The sequence below is a fragment of the Strongylocentrotus purpuratus genome, unplaced genomic scaffold (assembly GCF_000002235.5).
Source record: "Strongylocentrotus purpuratus isolate Spur 01 unplaced genomic scaffold, Spur_5.0 spur5_scaffold_6, whole genome shotgun sequence".
Lineage (NCBI taxonomy): Eukaryota > Metazoa > Echinodermata > Echinoidea > Camarodonta > Strongylocentrotidae > Strongylocentrotus > Strongylocentrotus purpuratus.
The window spans coordinates 11,531,156-11,554,229 of NW_022145612.1; the positions used below are offsets into that span (position 1 = coordinate 11,531,156).

At 36.0% G+C, this 23,074-nt stretch overlaps 1 protein-coding gene across 1 annotated transcript in view; it reads right to left on the reverse strand.

The window, feature by feature from the left end:
• GATAc (GATA transcription factor) overlaps window positions 1-23,074 on the reverse strand; it is a 55,900-nt gene that overhangs the window by 30,890 nt on the left and 1,936 nt on the right. Inside the window, exon 2 of the mRNA XM_011684973.2 lies at window positions 8,551-8,704. Within this exon, the coding sequence (XP_011683275.1) occupies window positions 8,551-8,704 (154 nt within the window). The remainder of the gene's footprint in view (window positions 1-8,550; window positions 8,705-23,074) is intronic.

Genomic DNA, 23,074 nt, shown 5'->3' on the forward strand with positions numbered 1-23,074 from the left:
TTATGATGATCTGAACGGGTTGCGTTATCTACCAGTGGTTCGATCCACTGATCCACTCACATCAATTCTCTCTTCCTTCGATTGGATAGCTGACCCAGATTCAGATAAGAATTTGGGTATTACTTGCATTTTCCAAAGACTCTATATTATATGTTTTTTCTGGGCTCAAGACTCAAGGGGTTAATCAAATCAAAAGGCATCTGATCTCGAAATTATTGGGGGCAACAACACCTTGCACCCCTCCCGGGAACCAACATTGCTGCTCTGTGCATACATATTTTGTCTGACTCTCTTTAGATCTGATCTATTTCCAATACGGTATGTTATTCTTACAGTCATGAACGATGGAGGGTTATTGGGGGTTGGCGGTACAAGGCGCGTGCTGCCTGACCCCATTGCGAACTAAAACATAATCTAATTTGGTAAGATTTGACCCCTAAAGTTCACGGCAGCCCTTTTTTCTTTTTTCTTCTTTTTTCCCCTCCTAATACCCACATTACACCTAGAGCAAAACAAAGTGTGTCCTCGTCCGCATGTTACTGCGCTAGTTGGAGCTGACACGGCGAACGGAACGCACGGCAAGAGACCCGTGATGACATGTAGCCGTCAAAACCCACAACAATCAACAGGTTGATGAATTAAACCCCTAAAATGCTCTATAATGACTGGTAGGTATGGGCCTTATTGGTCTTGATTGCCTTTTAAGTGGACCCACATTGAGCTACGGCTGGTCCCTGACCACTGGTATTAATCTATCCACAATTACCAAGTACTTTATCGGACATGGTGTTTGTCCACGAAGCGCGCCATGCCCGCCTTTGATGAAAGGCCAATACAAGAGTAAAACAATAATTGGAGGGGAAAAGTGCTCAATAAAATTCAGTTTTCAGCAAGATTCAGTTGAAGTGGAATCGTTATTTCCGATATTATAAGAAATCAAAGTGATAAGTTCAAACTATCATCAATGATGATGCCCTTTCATCAACACATTAATCAATTAAACTTATTTATTCAAAGGACGTTATTATTATTTTTTTTTAAAGTAGAATATACGCGCTTGGATTTCATTTTTCTCGTACAAAATTATTTTGTAGACAAACTGCTCGATTCATCACCCAAAGTTATCAATGTTTCGTCCCTTTCTTTCTCGTTCTCTTTGTAACTGTTATAATAAATAATAGTATTTTATCATTACCAGTAGATATATCATCTCAAAATTATCTCTATAAATTGTTTAAAAATTTGGAAGTGTTTATGAAATTATGAATTTATTTATCATTATTAGTATAAGAATGTAAGATTGTACAAGATCATAAGTTCTAAACTTGTTTGGATTTTTGTTGTTGTAATATAGCCTACGTGTAACTATAAGAGATAGGAAATGAAACGCAATATTACCCTAACGAGTACGGTTTTATATCATACATGTACTTTAATTTCACTGACCAGAAACATGTTAAGATTATCTATTCATTCGGTTTTCAAAAAGTTGTCAAATATGCCCCTCCTTCAAATAATTTATGGGAGAGAGGGAAGAGAAAGGAAAGCGAGGGAAGAGAAAGGAAAGTAAGGAGCTCACTCGTCTTTCGACACTGTTGTTTCGAATTTAATAATCTGACGTAAATGAAATCTGTCATATCGTGACCATGGCAACGGCTTCTTGCGTCATCTTACTAGCAGGGGAGAGAGAGAGTAAGAGAGAGGACGTAGGGAGTCGAACTCAAAGTCAGGTGACCTGGGTAATGTACCCCTGTCACTTGGGAGGAAAGCAACACGTCGTGTGTGCCTAGTTTCACTCTGAACGGAAGGGGGCGCCATGAATATACGACATTTCCAGGGATGTGTTCGGCTTGACATCACAAGCCCTCTCAAAAAAGAAAACGAGGATCCGTTTACACTGTCGCTAAACCAAACACCTCGTGCACCATCTGATGGTTGTTTTACCATGTGGTAAGTAAGCAACCAGATGGCTGACGGCTTTAAGTCCTCTCTGAGGGACATGACAATGAGGATCATTAATGCCTTACCACAGTGACTGGTTTTGAACCCGGGACCTTCCGATCACGGGGAGGCAAGTTGTGTTATGTGCAATATTTAGCTCCTATAAACTATCCCCTAAAACTGTTATATCACTGAAAACATGCAGAATGCATAATATCTGTTTATTAGCTCTAAGAATTGCATCAACCGAATGATCAAGACTGATAAAATATATCATGGTTAAAAACGCGTGGAAACACCTACAGGCTCCTCGGTGTAAATAAAGCTAGATCGGTCTATTTTTAGCAAGGTGTTCTCAAATCGAGGTCGCTATAAAGTTGAGCAAATCTTGTTATACCTAGATAGAGCGGGAACAGATAAACATCAAGATTGCCGACTGAAATAATTTATGAAGTTGAATCTTTGCAATTTCAAACTCAGGATGAGTCAAGCTCTTACAAATTTTGGATGACGGGTTCAGGGCTGTTTACAAAAATCAAATTTCTTGAGAGATAAAGAAGAGGGGTAGAAGGTTTGGTGTTTCTTTGCTCTGTCGTCACCATGATGATTTACGGTTTCAAGGCATTCTATAATCAGCTATGAAAGATAGAGAAAATACGTGCCAGTAGTCCTCATGAAAAAGAGAACTGCACATCAGGGTTTCTCCAAGTTCTTTTTAAAATCAGTTAAACGTGATTTTATCATAATATATAGGGCAGACTAACACGTAGGTAGGGGTGTATTTCGTACCAATTTTTTGAAAATATTTCCCATCCAAACTTTGACAAGACTTATTTAAAATGTAATGCGGAATGTGTATACATACAAATCTCACTAACTAAGCAGCTATACATAAAAACGGACTCTGGTACATCTGATCTTTAATAAAAAAAAAATAACAATGAAAGAGCATCTTTTATGGACAAGATGTCGTTTATATAAGAGAATAAAAAGAATGAGACTTTTCAAGAAGAAAGACATCGAAGAAAGTAAAAAAGCAACTGTAGAACGTGAAGTGTATGTAACAGTGGAATATTGAGGCAAAAACTATAACAAGGGGCTGGGCTTAATAAGAATGATGGATAGAATGAGGATGGTATTAAGAAAGTTTTTTTTTTAATGAGACTAGTGCACCAAGAAGCAACAAATAAAAAATAAAATCAAAATTAAAAAAACTCGCAACCCTGCAACTGGCGTATCGCACGGCAAGATGAAAGCACGCCCCCTATCTACCGGCATCACTCCAATCCCATGAAGTTTATTCACACACATATACATCATAAATCTTTGTGGTTACTCTACGGACATACACGGGGAGAAAGGGGTCCATGCAGTGGGTCTGTCATTACTCCACGCCCATGTTCCCCCTACTCCTCCTCAAGTCCTTCTCCCAGGGGTCCCCACGTGCAACCAAACAACCATCCAATCAGGCACCCCCATCCTAATAATCATTCCCGGCATTTCACTAACGATTCTTCTACCTCAATTCAGCCTGACTTATCGGCTACCAAAACCGGTGTTGCTCCGTTTCCTGCGTGAAAGATCTAGCAAGATTCCGCTGGGTTTTGTGGCATGAATCGTTTGCAGGGAAAAAAAAGTAGTGATGACGGGAAGGAAATGCGAACAAATTAGATATTTCATACTTCGAGGTCGCAGACGTAGCCGTGAAGTTATTTCCAAAACCGTTAAATTCTTATCATTGTAGTTTGTTCCATCTTATAAATTCATTCGGTTGATGAAGACTGATAATAAGAATTATGCTGTCGTGACACATACGTTTAACACATCCCACGAAAAAGTCCGTATGTACGTCATATATGGAAAGTTAGAGTTCCAAAGATATTTTCTTTCAATTCAGAAGGGACTGAAAAATATTATTTTACTCTGATCTAAATATTAGTGGTTGTAATGTAATAAAATACTTCCGTTTGCCCAAATTGTATCACATGATTCACATCACTCCCGTTTCAGTAGTACAAACAAAATGAAAATTCGCAATGCAGTTAATTAAAAGAGGAAGAAAAATCTCTTTTTTCTGGAAAATTCTTTTGTTCTTACCATCAGTAATTTTGTTTGAATTCCAATCGAGATATTACACTGCAGTATTTGGTATTAGTGCTATACGATGATTATTATTAGTCAATCAATCGCCTTATTTTTAGGCACTCATCTCCCTAATTTAACATATTAGATTATGCGAATTTCTTTCTTTTTTTCTTCTCCAGAACTACCATGATTTAGTTTCCAATGTAGTAGACAGCTGCATAAATCAACACTATCAAAAATATAAAAGGGACAATGAAGATGTGTTTTTTATAATTTAAAGTTTTATAAATCCCCCCGTATGAAAATAGTGATGAAGTTGCAAACTGTACGATAATGAAGACCGATATAAATATTTACGAGAAAGTATCTGAAAACAAATGAAGATTTTCTTTATCATCAGGTAATATGCTGGTGTAAGGCAGAATTCCTTCGTGTGATCTATAATTAAAATCCAATCCAGTATAGTAAGCAGGTCTGTAATTAAGTTATGGGGCAATAGAGCTTATCCCGCTCGAACGGTATGGAAGGAAGCCGTCTTTATGGAATCCAAATTAATAACAATATTTTTTTGTTAATCAAATAGATAGTACAAGTGATAAATTAAAGACCTGAATAATAAGAAAGTGCCCATCCCACAACACTGAGCAACAATTTGTTAATAATTATTGTTATTAGTTATTGATCCTATCACATTTTTAAAAATCAAAACTTAAAAATTGATAATAATAACAACATTATAATATACCCGGAACTATACGTATCTACATTTAAATATGTCATGAGAAACGTATACAGAATTAATTCGAAAAAAGTGACAATTAAACGAATAAAGTGGATATACATCAATTAGACACTCAGAAATCAAGCAAACTGCCGATTACGATTATTATTAACTATTATTTGAAGAAATAGATTTAGTGAGATATGTACAAAACTTTGTTTTCCAAATTCAAGCACATGAATAATAACACATTAGTTTTCTTTGAACTTCTAATTGCTCATAAGATTAAGATTAAATAGTGATTAATAAGAGGGCGGAGGGAGGATTTATCTATGTATTGATAAAAAAAAAATTTATAGTTTTTTCAACAGCAAGAAATTTTGTTCTCATCACAATTCAGTCATGTTTGTTTAAGACGCAAAGGAAATCGTATATCTAACAATGTGAATTATCATTTGTAATTCTTTCTTATCCATTTGAAAATACTATTTCTTTAAGCAACCCACACAAAATGGGCGTCAACTTTTCACGGGGCTTTGGGTTTCGTATTTAATTCGCCTTGTTTGATACTTGTGAGAATTTGATCGGTTTCTCTATCGTTATTATGAATAAAATTATGAAAGCAGGCATGAAATTAGAAGAGCATTAATTTTTATTTGAAATGATTCATGAAAATTATCAACACTTTATATCTCATCTATACCACTAAATATTATACGACCTTTTCACAGAAGTAGTTTAAAACAATATGACGCTGCATAATCTGTGTAATTTTGAGATAATATAAAGTTATTAATAGTAATGTACTCTGATAGAATATAACGAAAAGTTCAAATGTTTTGAAATGCAAGGTATGAATTCACGGAATAACTGTACGAGGCGACACCTAGTATCTCGTTTCAAAGGTCTCCTAGGCCCGAAATAAAGAAAAAGAAAATATAAATAAAAACGTATGACAAACCTTATGAATACCCCCTAAATAAACACTGCCACCACCATCATCGCCCCCCGAAGAAGTGCCCCTCTCCCATAGAAAAATATAAAATGTAAGGAATGCTTCGCATGATAGAGGCTTCTCATCAACATCTACCCGACATTATCGGACCAGGCATCACTCCAAATACGAGAGTCTGTTTAATTGAGATTTATTATTGACTAATGGGGGATTTATTCCATCTTCGAATTTATTTTAAATTAAGAACTTAAATGTTACAAATTTATATTAATATCTTCTGTTTTTGTTCCGATGATGTAAATAATGGCACTGATTAGATCCGTAGTTTACTCTAAAAAGACAATGCAGAATCAATTTTTGAATGGCCACATTGGCTCTGCTCATATTATCCCTCTCCAATCAAAGGGATAATTTTTAATTTCAAAAGAATTAAGAGAATTAAGAATGTTTTTACATAAGTTGAAAAAAGGGACAATAGATAAATTACTAAAGTTTTAAACTTTAGAGCAATAATGATATAGGGAATCTCCAGTTGGCAATTTCGATCATGATGTTTGATCAAATAGCATATTCACAATTCGTTGTGTACAAAATGTTTTAAAAAAACACCAATTGCATTGATAAAACAGAACTTTAGTCTCATGTATTCCAGTTTAAAAGCCATAAAGGCCGTTTCACTTTAATAATCGAGAAAACGTTTACTGAGTGTATTTGTATAAGAAACAAAGGGAATATGTTTCCCTTGATGACGCCACACGATGCCTTCCGCAATCAAAGATACCCCATACTGATCGTGTTCTAAAAATTCATTAAAAAAAATTATCGGCCAATTTTTCAGAAAGTTTCCTTTATCTGTTTCTATCTTTGCGCTTCTATTCAGGTAGAATTTGGTTGATCCCCTCGCTAAGTTTATCAAAGTATCATTTATAAATATAGATCAAACTTACACAAAGCAAATTGTTTTAACAAAACATTACGTCCACATAATCTTGTCAAACAGTGAAAACGTGACTGTCCTAATTGTGGTTGGTTTTCCGTGTCAGTTCAAGAAATTTGGGAGGGGTTCACTCTCCTTTCTCGATCTAAATCATATTCCAAACATAGTTACCAAAGAGGGACTATCAAATATAATCAAATTGAGGGTACTAGATTATGCGTACTCACGTTTCTAACGATTGTCTAATTAGTATAGGAAATGATGTTAAGTAGAAACGTATACTTGAAGCCCACACAGTTTACATTGATTAGCACACTTGTTGATAATCTCAATCCGCAGTTAGAGGAAACGTCAACGGTAATGAAAATTAATTCGAATTAATTGACAAGAAAATTTATTCATTAAATTATTTCAACCGAACACGTCTTCTTTCCTCACCAAGTATCCCCGCTGCAAACGTCAACATCTATTTAAAAAATGGGATTGCAGCTGGAGAGGTCCGAGATTAAAGTTCGTATTTGGAATTAGTTGAAGAAAGTGCAGAAGGATGCCCTGGTTTTCATTAGAGGGTCTCGAGGAATGTGATACTGAACAGACGTGATAAGGCTAATCCTAATTTGATGAACTAATTTGTAATCGAGTTGGCGGGAAACGTTTTTTTGCGCTCTCTTGCAAAGCAGCGCATGGAACACGGGTCGGCATCCGTGTAAATTAACAAGCATCAGATAGTGTCTGACATCGTTTAAGATCACGCAGACGACATCGCGACTTGACGTGGTGGCAAAAGACCGCCAAGTTAAGATATTGATATTAATACATTTTTTTGAAAGTTTTGGAATGAAATAGTGCATTCTGATAAACCATACTTTAATGGAATTCATTTTTATAGTCGGCTGCTTGGAGGTACAGTTCGTCTTAGATTTTAAGTCTTGCCGAAATGCATATGACATATATCATTCAGTATGCTATTAATGTTTATTAGATTACTTAAATATTTCAAACCAATAATAAACAGCCTATACATCGTTTACTGCTTCGGCAGTAAGGCGGACTAACTGATTGTTTTCTAGATAATAATTTCTTAAACTGTTGCCAATAGCAGCCCATTTTTATATTTCGTTAGACTCTCCTCTTATTTACATGCATTATTGATGGTTGTTATACGAACACACTACATACATATTTATTAATTACAATATGATAAGGAGATCAATGTTCACTTCAGTATAATAATAATAATAATTAGGTAATCCAATTTGACTTATTCATAAATTGTTGATTCAATTAAGTTGCGGCACATTCAACAACAAGCATGCTAATTAGACCAACAATCAATATCAATCATATTAATGAAATATTAGTTATTAAAAACATACATGTAATATTAAATATTTAGAAGGAGATATTATCAATGTACAAATATGCAATTAAGTATGCGAACCGATATTTTTGCTAATTTTAAAAATTCATATATTACAGGTAAGTGAAAGTAACAGAAACATCCATGAAAACAAAAGATTAAATAATTCACTTTGTTCACATTTAATTCAGTTTATGAAGCAACTTAAACGAAGTGAAACAATAATGCACTAACAGCCGTCGAATGTAATTATTACATGATTGGTCAATCATATCAAAGAGATAAGTTTACAACCTTTTAGATAAAGTTTGAAACAAATTAACACATGACAGTTTAAGCATTACATTTCAGCATCATTAATTATGATAATATTCAATACTCAATAACTCGATCCAATTTCTATACAACGCTTTATGATTATGGGGATGATTCTTATAGATGGGCTGTCATTTTGTTACGCGTCCTAGAATGGGGTAATTGATTGGTGTACAGTGGCATCTAATCTGGGGGATCTACTGCTGGTAGGTAATGGAGGAAAGAGTTTCACTCACCGTGTGAGGGTCTGTATCCATGCATGGCTGCTGCTCTAGCCGCCGCAGCCGATCCCGAATAATAGCTTGCTGCAGCGTGGTGTGCGGCTGAAGCTCCGACGTGGTTAGTCGAGTTCCCGTCCAAGCCGCTGGTATGATGATAGTACACGTCCACCTGTCAAAATGGTGTGTTCGAGGGAGGTAGGTGTGTGATGGAGGGAGTGAGAGAAAGAGAGGGGGAGAAGTGGGAGATACTATTATCAGATCAGCTCTAATACAGCCCGTCAGAGATGAGTAGATATTAACAACATGTATATAAACGCGAGTGAGTTGGTAAAGACCAGTCAGGGAATGACAAAACAAGTCAGGTCTACTCTTAAAAATGCCTGCTACTTCACCTCCTGCTCTCACTACCTAACAATACAATCATCATCTCTTGGCTTGCCAATACTTGACATCTTACCTATTTTTGTTTACAGTTTCCTCCCCGTTCTCCTCTCTTCATCGATCTCTCTTCCTATATCCGTCTCTCTCATTCTCTCTTGCACCAACCAAAAAATCGGGGGAGGTTTTTTGTGTTTAGGAAAAAGTTTACATCAGAGAGGAATATAAAATAAAAAACGTGCCTGGGACGAGATTATAGTGAGGTTTATCTAAATTGTGAAGCCTTCCTGTTTCACAACAAAAATGGCAGGCTCGCGTTGCTTTGTACGTCATAGAGTGCGTAAGAGACGAACCGCCTGGCTCCCTCTCCCATTGCCTTCTCTCCTTTGGCCTTTGCAGATGACGCATCCCTCCACGGGGACACAAAAGATGCTCGATTAAGGGTTTGATACTGGGGAGCTTGCTGCAACCCTCCTTGGAGGAAGGGGAAGCAGGACCCCACACAACCCCAGGAGACCAACCCTTCAGGGTCAACCGTACAGGAGGGGGAGGGACGGGGTTTTAGGGATTTACCCCTATCCTTAATGAAGGAGAGCAGAGAGAGAGTGTTGGCTCTTGATCAGGTCAGGAACCGTTCTCCTGTAAATGAACTCGACGTCTTCTGATGGAAAACGTCCCTGAGACTACCTGGCCAGTATGTGATTAAAGCACAATCTCTCAAGGACTCAGGTTGAGAAGGGGGAGAAGAAGAAGGGAGTGGTGGCGAGTAGTTGACAGGTACTCTCGAGAGGAAAGCTAAGGATTACCGGTTTGTAACGGGAACTCATAATACACAAGGGCATCAACAGTCATACAAGTAAAATATACATTTAGCGCGGGAGTTTATTAACATTATGGCAAGTGGTCACCAGGGAATTCAAAACGTTTCACCCCCAAATCGGAACGAATCCAAGAAACCGAAAGTTCGACAGGAGGGAAAACTAGAGCTCATTCCTTAACCAAAATGTCAAATAATCTGTTGTCAAAATATGATCAAGATTCAAGCGTGTTATCTTCTCTTCCTTTCCTGTGTCTGATTGAATTGTTCTAGGTAGGTGCAGATGTTGAACAGGTTTGGTGAAGACGGGTCTGGTGAGGGTGTGGTGAGGGACAGGTGAGGAGACGCTCTGCTGCACCTGTCCAAATCACGGAGTATTTTTGTACAACAAAGTTGGCGCCAAAAAACCAGTAATAAACTCATCGAGCGTTGACGTATTGGGAAGTAATAAATCATGAACAAATGAAGTGTAAAAATAGAGATCGACGTGCATAATATTTTGAAAGGAAAGATGGTTTGTGAAATTATTCAAAAAATGCATATGCATTCACAAACATTTTAATCAAAATATTTGACGGACAGTTGACAGAGAGAGTGCAGGAGTGACGTGTCTTTCAGAATGTCACGGATAAATGATATCTGATACTACTATTCTCTATTCATCTTTTGGACTGATATTACAAAAATTTGACTTTTTGTGCTGTAAAAAAAATTGTATGACCTGCCATGAGTCCGGTTCAGGACCATGATCCTGGTAACTTAATATTGCAAGCTCTCTTGAAATAAAGACTTGATGAAACAATAATGAAAATCTATGTTCAATACGAAAAATACGCATTCACATTTTTAACATTCATAACATATTATGCAAGACACCTGATACTAGTCATGAAAAAACAAATGACAATGACAAAAAGAATTATCCTATACATATTTCCTCCTTCTCTCTTTATGGATACTTATATTATGCGAATCTACATGTAATACTATCTCACATCTCTCGAACATAAAGGATTAAATCACCTGATATATGAAATGGAACATAAGTGATACTTTTAATGAACTTTTGTGTCTACTCATACAGGCGCCTGATAAACTACATATGAAAAAGTATAAAAGCTCATGAAAAGCGGATAGGTTAATGTGAGAAAACAGAAATGGAGAGGAAACAAAAAGCAACACATGCCGAGGGCAGAAAGTTGAGGGGGATTTAAAATCTCCCGTCACGTGACCTCTAAATAAATAGTAAGTAGAAGTGGGAAAGGAAGCCGAATTAAGCAACAAATCGCAATTCTACAGTTGAGTCATTTTTTCTGGCCTTTGAACGTGTGAAGTTCACGGTCACATGTCAGCGACTAATGTAAAACTAAACATTCAATAATTTTCGAGATGTTGATCTTGGATGGGAGTTGAGCGTGATTCATCCTATTGTTACGTCACAGACCTGGCAGGACGGACTGGAAAGAGGGTGGTTGAGAAAGTGAGAATTAGGTCGAGGATGATCAGAGTAATTAGACAATTCTAAATCTTATCAGGCTTCGAGGATGCATTGACTAAAGACTTCACAACTGTTTGCTATTTTGGTTATAAAAACAATTATGTTTATTAATGTTTGTTATTTCCCAAGCATATGCAGGAGACACGGGATAGAAATTTATAGAAAACATAACAAGAAAAAACATAATGTAAGGTGAATTTTCCAACTTACAGGACTGAGGAATTGAAGTAGCTCTACAATTCATCCGAAGAAAAATTGATAACAACTTTTCTCTCTACTTATCATATTGAGGCAATCTTTCTAGAGGCAGTCACAATATGATATGTGCCTCAGAATATTACCTGCGTTCATTTCACAACTTAACATGATTATGAAAGACATTGCCTTTCCTCCCGCTCACCCGCTCTCTAACGAAGTTTGTTTGCGATCAAAATGATTATCAAATGTCACCATCTTATTACCTTTCCATGATTGAATCAAATCATAAAAAATATATATATAAAGATCGTGCTCATACCTCATATGGTTAAAAATACACATCCCTTAATACCGATGGAATTGTTCCAGTATGTTGGACACATCCAATGAATTCATTGGAGACGGAGGGAAGGCATCCGAACTCCTTTGTGAAGTTTTCCTCCCAATAATTGATGAGGAAAACCCACGCAAGTGACACAACACTCCCAATATCCTGGCCCGTACCTTGAGGAGTACACTCTCACTCGACAGCTCGAGAATGACAAGCAACAAAACAGGAGAGAAGGAGGAGGAGGATGTCAACAATGAAAATGATAAGAATGACTACTTTTGATACATATTGCGGCTGCGTAATGTGGATAATCTAAGATTATTCCTATATTATCTATATTATGTTTGATACACCCGGGTCGAGAGAGAGGTAACTATTTTACAAATGCAGCCATTATTCCTACCACGTACATAAAAGCTTATACTCCTGGGTTTAGAGAAGCAGATTTACACTACCTGGGTCGAGAGAGGCAAGTGGAGATGAAGTGCCTCGTATCCTCTGCCACTATCTCCACAACGTACATATTTACTAATGACTATACTCCTGTGTTAGGAGAAGCAAGTATAGATAAAATGCCTTGCCTGAGATTAGAAGCATAAGGCGTGATTCACATCCAGGGTCTCCTGATTAAACAACAAAAGAACTAACGACAAAAGCCCACTCCCACCCCACCAACATACTCACCCCAGACACACTCACACTCAAACAAACACTATGAATTGCACAGTAGATTTTGTGTTTGGAAATTATAATAAGGGCTGCAGGAGCGTATAACTTAATCAAGAGAGATAGACAAAAAAGAGACATAAATCTAAAAAAGTATAGAACGAACGAGTTGAACCAAAAGATGAGGGGCAAAGAAAACAGGAATGTTACGGGGAAAACCTGACACTGGTTAGATTAAGAACAAATAATAACATGATAAAATGATGTGGAGGAGACGAGTGAGAAGAAAAGCATACAATTTAGAACAGAAGTAGTATCACTTCAGGTCATGCAAGCGATAATAATAATATTATCATTACTAGAATGATGGTAAATGGAGTAGTAGTTGTAATAGTCATTGTAGTATTAATGTGTATAATAGAAGTTGTAATAAAATAAAGGACGAATCGATTGTATTTTTTAAAATATCAAACAGTTATATTCCGAATACAAGCTTTGTTCTTGCTCCATTTTTACCAATATTTTCTGTATGTCTGCTATTGTTTAAATAATTACCACAATCATCATTTCTTTCATAATAATGACAATGAGAATCATCTTTAAGAAGTTAGGTTAGGAAAATGACAAGTCGAAATGAAATGAGACTTATTTTTACAAAGAAAATTATTTTTTAACTAAAACTTTAAATATTTCCAATCAATTGTTCCTTCTTTGAGTCATCAATTCGCTAATTAATGATTCCTGGATAACAAAAGGAGATCAAATATGGCATTGAATTGAAACAGATGTTGCCTTATCTCTGGAATGGAATTCGATATTTTCAAATTGAGCGATCTATTGTCAAAATAGCAGAAAACACCAATACTCGTTTCCTTTTTTTCCGTTATCTAAAGCCGCTGGAATTATTTGCTGTGTGTTAGTTTATTACGTGCATTTTTCTCTTGACTTTACTTTATCATTCATGAATATTTGTGGTTTTGTCAAAATTAATGAATCGTTATACTTTTCAAACGAATGAGACGTAGCTCTAGACATGCAGATCATTCTGTCGTACATTATATATCCATTATCATATTCGATTTGAGAAGTATTCTCATCAAAAAACTGATTTCTACACCATGAATAATATCAATATAAAAAATGTATTATAAAAGGGAATACATCTGAATTCGTCATCGTGTAATAAACAAATGAAATATATAGCAGAATCGATTGTTTCAAATTTTATTGAACTCATTCAACAAAATTATAAATAATTTGTAATTAAACCTTTGACAATTAAAATATTAGTTGAGGAGGCGTTGTGCAATATGGCTCAAGGTCTCATCTCGCGTTGAAATCACAAAACATGTGTTCCATCGTATACGTCAACACAACAATCTGATCAAATAAAGGGCCACGGATTGTTTTATAATATAGCATGAATCTGTGGGATTAAATGCGAGAGGAAGAGTTTTTATGAAGTGCAAGAGAGAATAACGTCCCCCGCCAATAATCTTCAGCGCTTAGTAGAGAGTCAATGAGCAGCAAAACAGCTGAATCCATTCGCCTTCAACCCAGTCACTGAATAAATGCATTTCCTCGACTAACTTCTACATTTTCGCTAATCTCTCCGCATTTTCGGCAAGATCGCAGGTCTTTGGAAAGGGATTTGAGAAGAATTATGAATGTAATTCTACTCCGCCATTACACTGCAATGAGTTTATTCTCTCTTTCTCTCCTGCGCGTGTCACAAGTTCACATTTATTTCGCAGTGATCATGCTGTATTTATTACAATAACGACAAAAAAATTTAAGATTAACCTTAAGCCTATTGAATTAAAACATTACTTGTGTCTGTGTTCTAATATACCCACATAATGAATATTCAAATATAATTATGTTGTTTTACATACATTTAAATCCTAATGTTTGCAGTAGCCCCTACGACTCATTTAATGTTTTAAAGTGTGGTAACATTTATGTAACAACCAGACTTTCTTTATCATTCATGCGGTAAAAGCTAAGGGGTATCCTCTCTTCAAATTTTAATTGATATATCTTAGTAATTTGTGTTGATATGTATAACAAGGTATTATTTTTCAAAGTTTATTCAACATATTTCGAAGGCGATAACGACACAATTAAAATAAATCTGAGTTATTTCAAACTCAAACAATCATTAAAGTTTCGTTTCAATAAGATATCATACTGTACGTTCCTCCATTATTTCATATGCATAAATGCAAACATTTCTCATATAACGGCTAACAAAAAAACTACAAATAAACACCTCCTGGAATACAGGCTATGTCACCAATGGCCTTGTACCTTTCATACCTTTTAGAACGCGGGGCTTTGATAATATGCTAATAACGCTACGCTAATGAATATTTAATCACAGGTGTTCCTAATTATATGACAATTGGGGCAAGATATCCAAAGAAGCGTGTTATTAACATGGCATTCCCTAATGCGATTAGCTTTCATTTTAAAAGGTACAATTTACTGCGTAATTGAAGCATAGCCTAACTACCAGGGGTTTCCTACTATTGAAATAGTCATGTTGTGTTCATAAAATATTTTGTCATAAAACGCTTGAAAATGAACTGAATGACACGTGTGAATACCGGTAAATTATCTTACAATCTCTTAAGTTATTAATGCAATTTACGTCCCAAAGTATTCAATTATGTCGTTTCCATGATCCGGTATGAAGTTAAGGATGCTAGCAAGATTTAGAGCAATGTGGACAATTCTTTGTATTTAAATGAAGTCATTACTTGTAGTTTTAAATGGAAGCATAACCTTTTTTAAAGAGAGGTCAATCCAGAAATATCTATACAGTAAAACCAAATCACTTCTCACTTATTTGAATGCTAGCAAATCTTCTTTGAAATAGAAGATAAATTAAAAGAAACGTTTTTTGTGGTAAAGTGAAACAATTCCTGACATATTCAAATGATTAACGAATTTGAAAATTAAAGTCGTCCGCGACTTCTTTTAACGCGAGGGTAATTTAGACAAGTTCGAATTAGCTATGATTGACAGCCTGTGCTAATAACGAGCATTTGAGGCAACAAAGACATTTTTCTCCTTAAGCTTTTACGTTTTGATTCAGTTACCTATGTAGCGGCTTTATCTTGGAATCAGAGACGCGCTTTATCTGATCTTCTTGTCACTGAGTTTGAAAAGAAGAAGCGCGAGGAGAAAGCGCAGCATGGATAAGGAGGGGAGAAAGTAGTAGTCCTGGCGTATCCCGGGCTTGAAATAGTAGTAAGGCACTCACTTAAAATTCGATAGTGGCAACGACTTCTAGAAAAAGTGGCCAAAAGGAGGTTTGTTTCAAGCTCTTCTTGACTCCTTCAGAGTCAAAGTACGAGAGCCCCAAAACAGCTACATGGCCATGGCGGTTTCATAATAAAAAAAGATGACAGGAGAAGTAAGCTGCAGTTTTGAATACTTATAGAAGAAATGGCTTTTTTAAATTGGTCTTTTATGTTTGTAATATCATGTACAGTATACGAAAATAGGTCATGAATTATAAATATCTTTGGGTGCTAGTATGTTTACGTTATGATATTCATACAATGTGCATGGTAATAATTGTAAAAGTTTTAAGTGTCAAGACATTTTTTTAAAGACCTATCGCCACGGTAAAGACATTGTATTACTCACGAGAGTAAGTCAAGGGTCTCACAATACTGTGAGCAATACCTTATTCTGAATTTTATTGATTGTGAACAATTTGTATACTTGATTTTATTTTGTAATGCATGCAAAGCACAGAAATCGCATGAGATTATGGATGCCAAAAGAAAGAATATAAAATAAACACTAAATCAAATTTCACTTTTTTTTCAACTGAGTTGATTGAAGTACTTTATTTAGCTAGATCCGTCATCGGTACTACTTGACACTCAATGAAGTTAAACATCTAGTTTTGCTAGCTAAAGCTAAAATGTTGATTTGAAGATATTTTGGATAAAATTATGAATATTTTTTTCCTTCCTTCTCTCTCTCTCTCTCTCTCTTTCTCTTTCTCTCTCTCTCTTTCAGATGAATCACGGCGATTGGACGCTTTAAACCCTGGCAAGTTAACCCAGAAAGCCTGACTAGCGGAATGACAAATCATCGCGTCTCATGTCGTAACGAAGACGACGACACTTTCTCGACCTAGCACCAAAATCGATGATGACGCAGATAGGATATTCTATTACTTTACAAATATCAGATAGAGTTCCAAACCAGACTCTATAAAAGTTGGGTCACTCTATTACCTTGGCTCGATGGGAATGGATATGGGGACTATAAATACATTGGCATGATCGAGGGATGGAACTGACAGCAGATAAACTCATAGAGAAGGAAAGACCGCATGATGAAGAAATATTCAGAAGAATAGAAAGAAATGTCAAGAAACTTACGAAAACAGAAATTATTTTAAAGGAGCTATTTAAGAAAATATATACAATCATTTCATTCCCATAGTTCGAAGGAAAATGTGGAGTATAAGATGACCATGTCAAAATATGGAAAATATAGTTGAAATTCATTTAAAAACATTTATTTGATATTATAAGATATATGGAGATTTTTAAAGGATGATTAGGTTTTTATCGAACGAAGTGGGAAAAAATATTCCGACTGGCAAGGGACTTATAAATAGGCGGGTATAAGAGCTTTCAACAAAACAATATATAGAAACACCGAAGTATAGGCCTATAATCATAGCGAATAGTCCGAGTGCATGCTCTGGGGAGAGAAAAAAAATATGCTGCCAAATTTGCAAAGGATGACTCTTTCATCAACGGACAGGCTTTCTGTTACTCATCATCGTCCTCTAAAGACCATGTAACAGTCAGCTGACCGCTGTGACGTCACACCAAACATTCGACCAACCACACGTGCGCTAATGTTGCTACGCAACGACGCCGGTGTCGCGAAAGTTTGGCACGGGACAATATTACTATTACGTACGTCCTACTATATTTACAATGTGCGGGTGGCAAAAGAGGAGGGGGGGGGGTGCAAACAAAACAAGATATCAAAAACAAAAGAAAGACGACTGGAATTATTTTTAAAAGATATTTAAATATTTTTGTATGGACCAAAATACTATTTAACAATTTATAAAAAATATGTACTATTTAGATAAAAAGTTATGAAGAAGTAAACAAAAAAGAAAGAAGAAAGGAACAGGTGGATAAGTTTACATGGTGGGTTATTTTAAGTGCAAGTAAAACAAATCGAAGTATGACATTTTTATCTTTCATTCCGAGACACCTTACAAATAGTAAACTCAGTCTAGGTATGTGGAGTAAGCCTGCTCAATTTTGATGCTTAAATACAATCTCCGCATTTTCGGCTTTAACAACAAAACAAGTGCATGTAGAAAAGAATTCCAAATTGGCGCGATCTTGTCATGGCGCAAAAAGGAGAGAATAGATCGAATTACTAAATAATGTGGATTTGATATCTGATGAGGCAATTAAAGACATCCGCTGTAACAGCATGCTATAGTTAACGACAAGCGGAAACAATTCACGTCTTGCTCGAATGTATACAGGACTGTCTAATTAACGAACCGGTGTACATGGCGAGTCTCACTAATTGGTGTTTTATCTTTCGGTGTTGATGATGATAAGAATATTTCTGTTGTGGCCCGAATGAAATGCGGTCGAAACATAAATAAACAAAAGCAGGCTAGTGGCAAGTGCCATGAAGATATGACTTGATGATTTTCATTTCACTGGAAATTGAAATATTAAGTTTGATAAAATAATCAGTTAAAAGAAGCGTTTTCCCATAATATTTTATCTAAAAGAGTTATTGAAAGGTATATTACCTGGACAATGTCCTAATGGTTATCGCACAACAGAACGACCTATCAATGTGAGCAATGCCTCATTGTGATACAATCTAAAAGTCAAGGAGTGACAACATTTTCAAAATGATAGTTAAAAACATGTTGGATCAAACCTTTTTACTATTGGATACTCCTCGAATCTTTTGACTTATTAGATTTTCCACGTTTATCGATAATCATATATATGTAATACAGAAAGAATGCTTCTTATAAGAGTTTATTTATGCACTTCTCGTATTTTAATTTTAAGCTTTGCTCACTTGCTCTACACAAGGACATTTTACTGTTTATATCTCTCATCATATCAGTCATCTTTCTTGTCAGAATTGAGTCTCAAACAGCATGCCAGTCCTCACGACACAGTGGCAGCTCGGTCTCGAAGCTGGCCCCAGCTGAGCCGTCAGCCGGGAGTTCTGGCCGAGGGAAGCCTCAGCAGGAACCCTTGTCTCACAACAATTTCCGCTGCCTTATTACTACTGCTGAACGATCGGGGGTAGATTGGATGGTCAGATAGAATCGACCGATGACAAACAAATTGAGGAGAACAACAAAACAACCATTTAATATCTATTCCTGCGCTCAGGAAGTAATATATAATTATCATCAGTTCGTATTGCTAGAAGACACAGTCTCCAGAGTAGAGAAGTTTGTTTTCCGGTTGGTGTGATGAATAAAATGAAATTAAAAACAAGATTGCAATGTATCTTCAGTGTTTAGGATATAAAACACTTTCGTTTATGTAAGTTGTTTATGCTTACGGTGCATGCTACTTGTAGGCCCTACCCAAGTTTTTGCCTATTTGCATTGATACAGAAATGCTGCTGTTTAAATGCCATGGATTTTAAGCTACCTATAGTACTGCCATCAAGGCAAAAACATCTTCATTACAAAATTAGGATACAAATTTAAAGCCTCTTAAAACCATATTGTCACTTAGGTTATCAATCATCCAATCAAATTTAACAAGTCCACGTTCAGCACTACCTTCCTATGATTCAGGCTACAGGGATATTTTCTTACAATCAACTTGGTAAATTCATGATTTGAAGCCCCCCAAAAGTCTCGATCTAAACTTACAAAATCATGCACTAAAAATGGACCGTATATTTATTGTGTGACGCAATTCATCTATCATCTTAATGACGCTGGATTCATCCGCGATATATTGGGATCACTAGGGGCGATTAAAGATTAACGATCCGAATAATTTCTATAATCATACCATTTAATCTTTAAGCATATGCCCGCATATACATTGTATGTCGGGTTATTGAATGGTGACGTCGGGGAGACATTCATGATGCTTGAGGTATGTGTGTATGCTTCATGACGAGTTTGGAGTGAGGAGGATTGTTGAAGTAAGAAGGGGAAAACAAAACAAGTTATTGTTGTTGACAATGGAGCTGAGCGATGAGAAACGATGATGAATGCTGGTGTAATCCAACACCGACTCACCAGCCGACTCTCAACGCTTGACTTGCTCGTACTTCAGGCTTCAATGACACGTGATGATTGGGGTCATAAATCGCATCAATTATAACTTGTCATTGTTTTAAACTCTCAGGGCACCTGCAAAATAACCCCTCGATAGCAAGGGTGGATTCAGGCGTGGTCAGATTTTTAAAAAAAAAGGGGGGGGGCGGCGGGGTGCGGGTATATCTTTGGAACGTACAGTATCAGAGTATAATATTAAGCGACATGAGCACCGAAAGGTGGACCTGTAGGCTATTCAAGTAGCTACTGCTATTATTATTATTATCAAATTTTTTTTTTTTTAGAGAGACTTGAGTTACAAGCACTAACAATCAATGCGTTATTTTTGTATTGCGTCTTTCTTTTCCAAAGGATTTTGTATGAATCCTACTCCAACTTCAATCTGAACAACATTCCTTTAGATTTGGGGCAAATTATCATACTAAATGTATGTTAATCATAATTTCATTCATTTCGGGATTGATAATCAAGTAAACATCTAATTGGATTTTCCCAGTTATAAATGTATTAATACAATCAATAAGTACATACAATATAATAATTAAGGGTATATAACTCGTAAGAAATATATATTGAAATCACTCATATCTGCCATGCGAAATTAAAATATCACACCAGATTTCTTGAACAATACTGATAGACAGAAAGAGTCCAAAGGGGGTGGAAGTATACACCCCTGTGTTACCCTCTAGGAATCCACTACAATGTGTTTTAATATTAGAAATACATTGGAATTTCTGTCAATAATTGTACACCCGTTGAGAGTAAAGCTTTGGGATTTCTGGCTTGGGGCAAGTTACATATCGCAGTGATTTGGTCATGATGTACTCAATTATTATGCCCAGTTCCCTTGATGATTGTCCACTACTAGCATGGTCGACTTGGATTTGGTCAGACAAATTGTTCTCTGCTCCCAAGTAAACTGTAGCACGATGGTGCATTTCTAATTTTCTTACGATTAATTTAAGTAATTACTAGGCCTATATCTCGCAATGTTTTTTTGTAATTGTATTTGTCTACATCATTAATGATCAGTGATTTCTACAATTCATATCAGTTTCAAACTACTTTACACGTTTAAATATGGTGTCACAATAATTTAGGTTATTATCGAATTACAATTCAAGATGGCTATTCAAAAGTCCTGTATATCAATATTTCTAGCAAAGGTTTCAACTATGATTTTTAGGAATGACTTAAAACGATACGAATTACATGTAGCCCGACATGATAATATATTCACACCTAAATTGAGAGGTTACTCTACAAACGCAATACGACACCGCAAAGGCTTGAAAATAGCACGATTACACAGAATCGACAGCAGGTGTAGTGGTCAAGGTAATAAGCCTGTCTGATCTGTCAGATGCGGCGGGAAATTGGCAACCCCTTGTTTGCATTGGCCACGCATTATGTGTTGCCGATTTACGGAGTGGTGGAGTGATCGATAGACTAAAAAAGTTGATCTGTATATTTGTTGATATGCTTTGCGTAAATTTATAAGCAATTGTCTGAATAGAATGATTAATCTTCTTTTCAATTATCACCTTTTTCATGCAGTGCAGTCTTTTGTTTTTTTTATAAAGTTGCCGAAGTTGACGATGGCGACATTTTTTCTAAATGTACTCGTGCATGAATCACCTTTTCCTGTAGATATGTAAATACGCGGTTACACAGTGATGGAAACACCTAAAAACAGACGACCATGTTGGATTTCATGAGAAAAAAAAACAATGAAAAAGTAGGGCAAGGAGAGGGTATCTATCGGTCGTCACAGTACAAAAATCTCGTCACACTACAAAATTTTCTTTTTACCTTGTGTATACATGTACTATTGTATGTTCCCTGTTTATACATTACTTAGCATATTCTCTCTTTGTCTCCGTGTGGTTGATTGGGAAATGGTTGTTTCAGGGAATTTCTATTGGTGTCTCAAACCAATTTGGTTCTCTAATACATTCTACAAGCAATTCGAACCCCCCCCTCCTTATACTAATATTTGTTTTCTTGATTCAATAATGCCTACGACATCTATTCTACAATGTGTCATAATTTTTTTGTTTATCGGGAACTTTACAGATATTAGTTATTACGCCTATCCCCATCTTTAAAAAAAAAAAAACTTTGTTTAGCCCCCCCCCCCCCCCCTTCTCTCTCTCTCTATCTCATAATCGATCCTACGTCAAAGGAGAACATACGTTCCTTTTTGGTCTGTCATAATGATTGTTTTAAGATTTTCCATGCTTTGCAGCATATTACCATTTCCGTCGGGACAAATTTGGCTAACCACTCTGCGTGTTTCAGCGGCATTAATGTACATATTACGTCACAATGACAGACTCATTAATGAGTCCTCTCAAGTTAAGAGCTCGTCATCAGTTCATATTCTACACCTATTAATAACATTCAACTGTTTTTACGAAATTTGTCATTCTAACGCCATTTTTTGCATGTGAAGACCCAAAATAACTTTGCTAATAATCACTATCGTACCTACCCTATCTAAACACAAGGAAGGGTGGTGTTTCATCTGAACCACAACAAAAAGTAAACAAAGAGAAAATGAAAATATGGAACAAAGATTTCCCAAACTACATGATTAATACTCTATTTACAATGTTATGGTAATTCAGCCAAAACATCAATTAAGATCCCAGTAATATATAGAGTATCTTCTTACGGTCTTCTCATTCTGTTTCTATGCGCATTACCAGAGTGCTATCTATACCATCATGTGTGAATGAAAAAGAAAAAAGAATACATACACAATATCTAACGATATTTGTTGTAAAGCTTTAACTAACACAAACGGTTCAAATCACTCTCCAAAATACAGCATTTTCAGAGCATTTTGGTCCCATTCACATCCTTCCATAATCCACATTATTAGTACTGACTGTCGCGTTATTCGAGGGGAAGTTGTTGAGGTAATTTCATCAAACAGCTTCCCGAAACATGTCATAAGATTCGGGTTTACCCAACTTAAAGACTAAGTTGAGTTCTGGTCAGCATGCAATTACACTGTGAAAGAAACCGTCTCCAAGCTTTATGGAAAGGTAACTTATCTAGTAAAAAAAAAAAAAAAAAGGGAATCTTCTGTGGGGATTTAGAATCATGAACAAAATCATTAAGAAATTAACCCAATCTCACTGAAAAGCACATGCACTGCACACAGAAGTAGGTATATATGGGACTACACACAATTATGTGACATGAATGTTTGGCCCAAACACAGATTTTTGGGTCATAATTATTTTAAATGTGGTGGCAAAAGCAATTCTTTTTCAGGGGGTATTTCTTCTACGTATA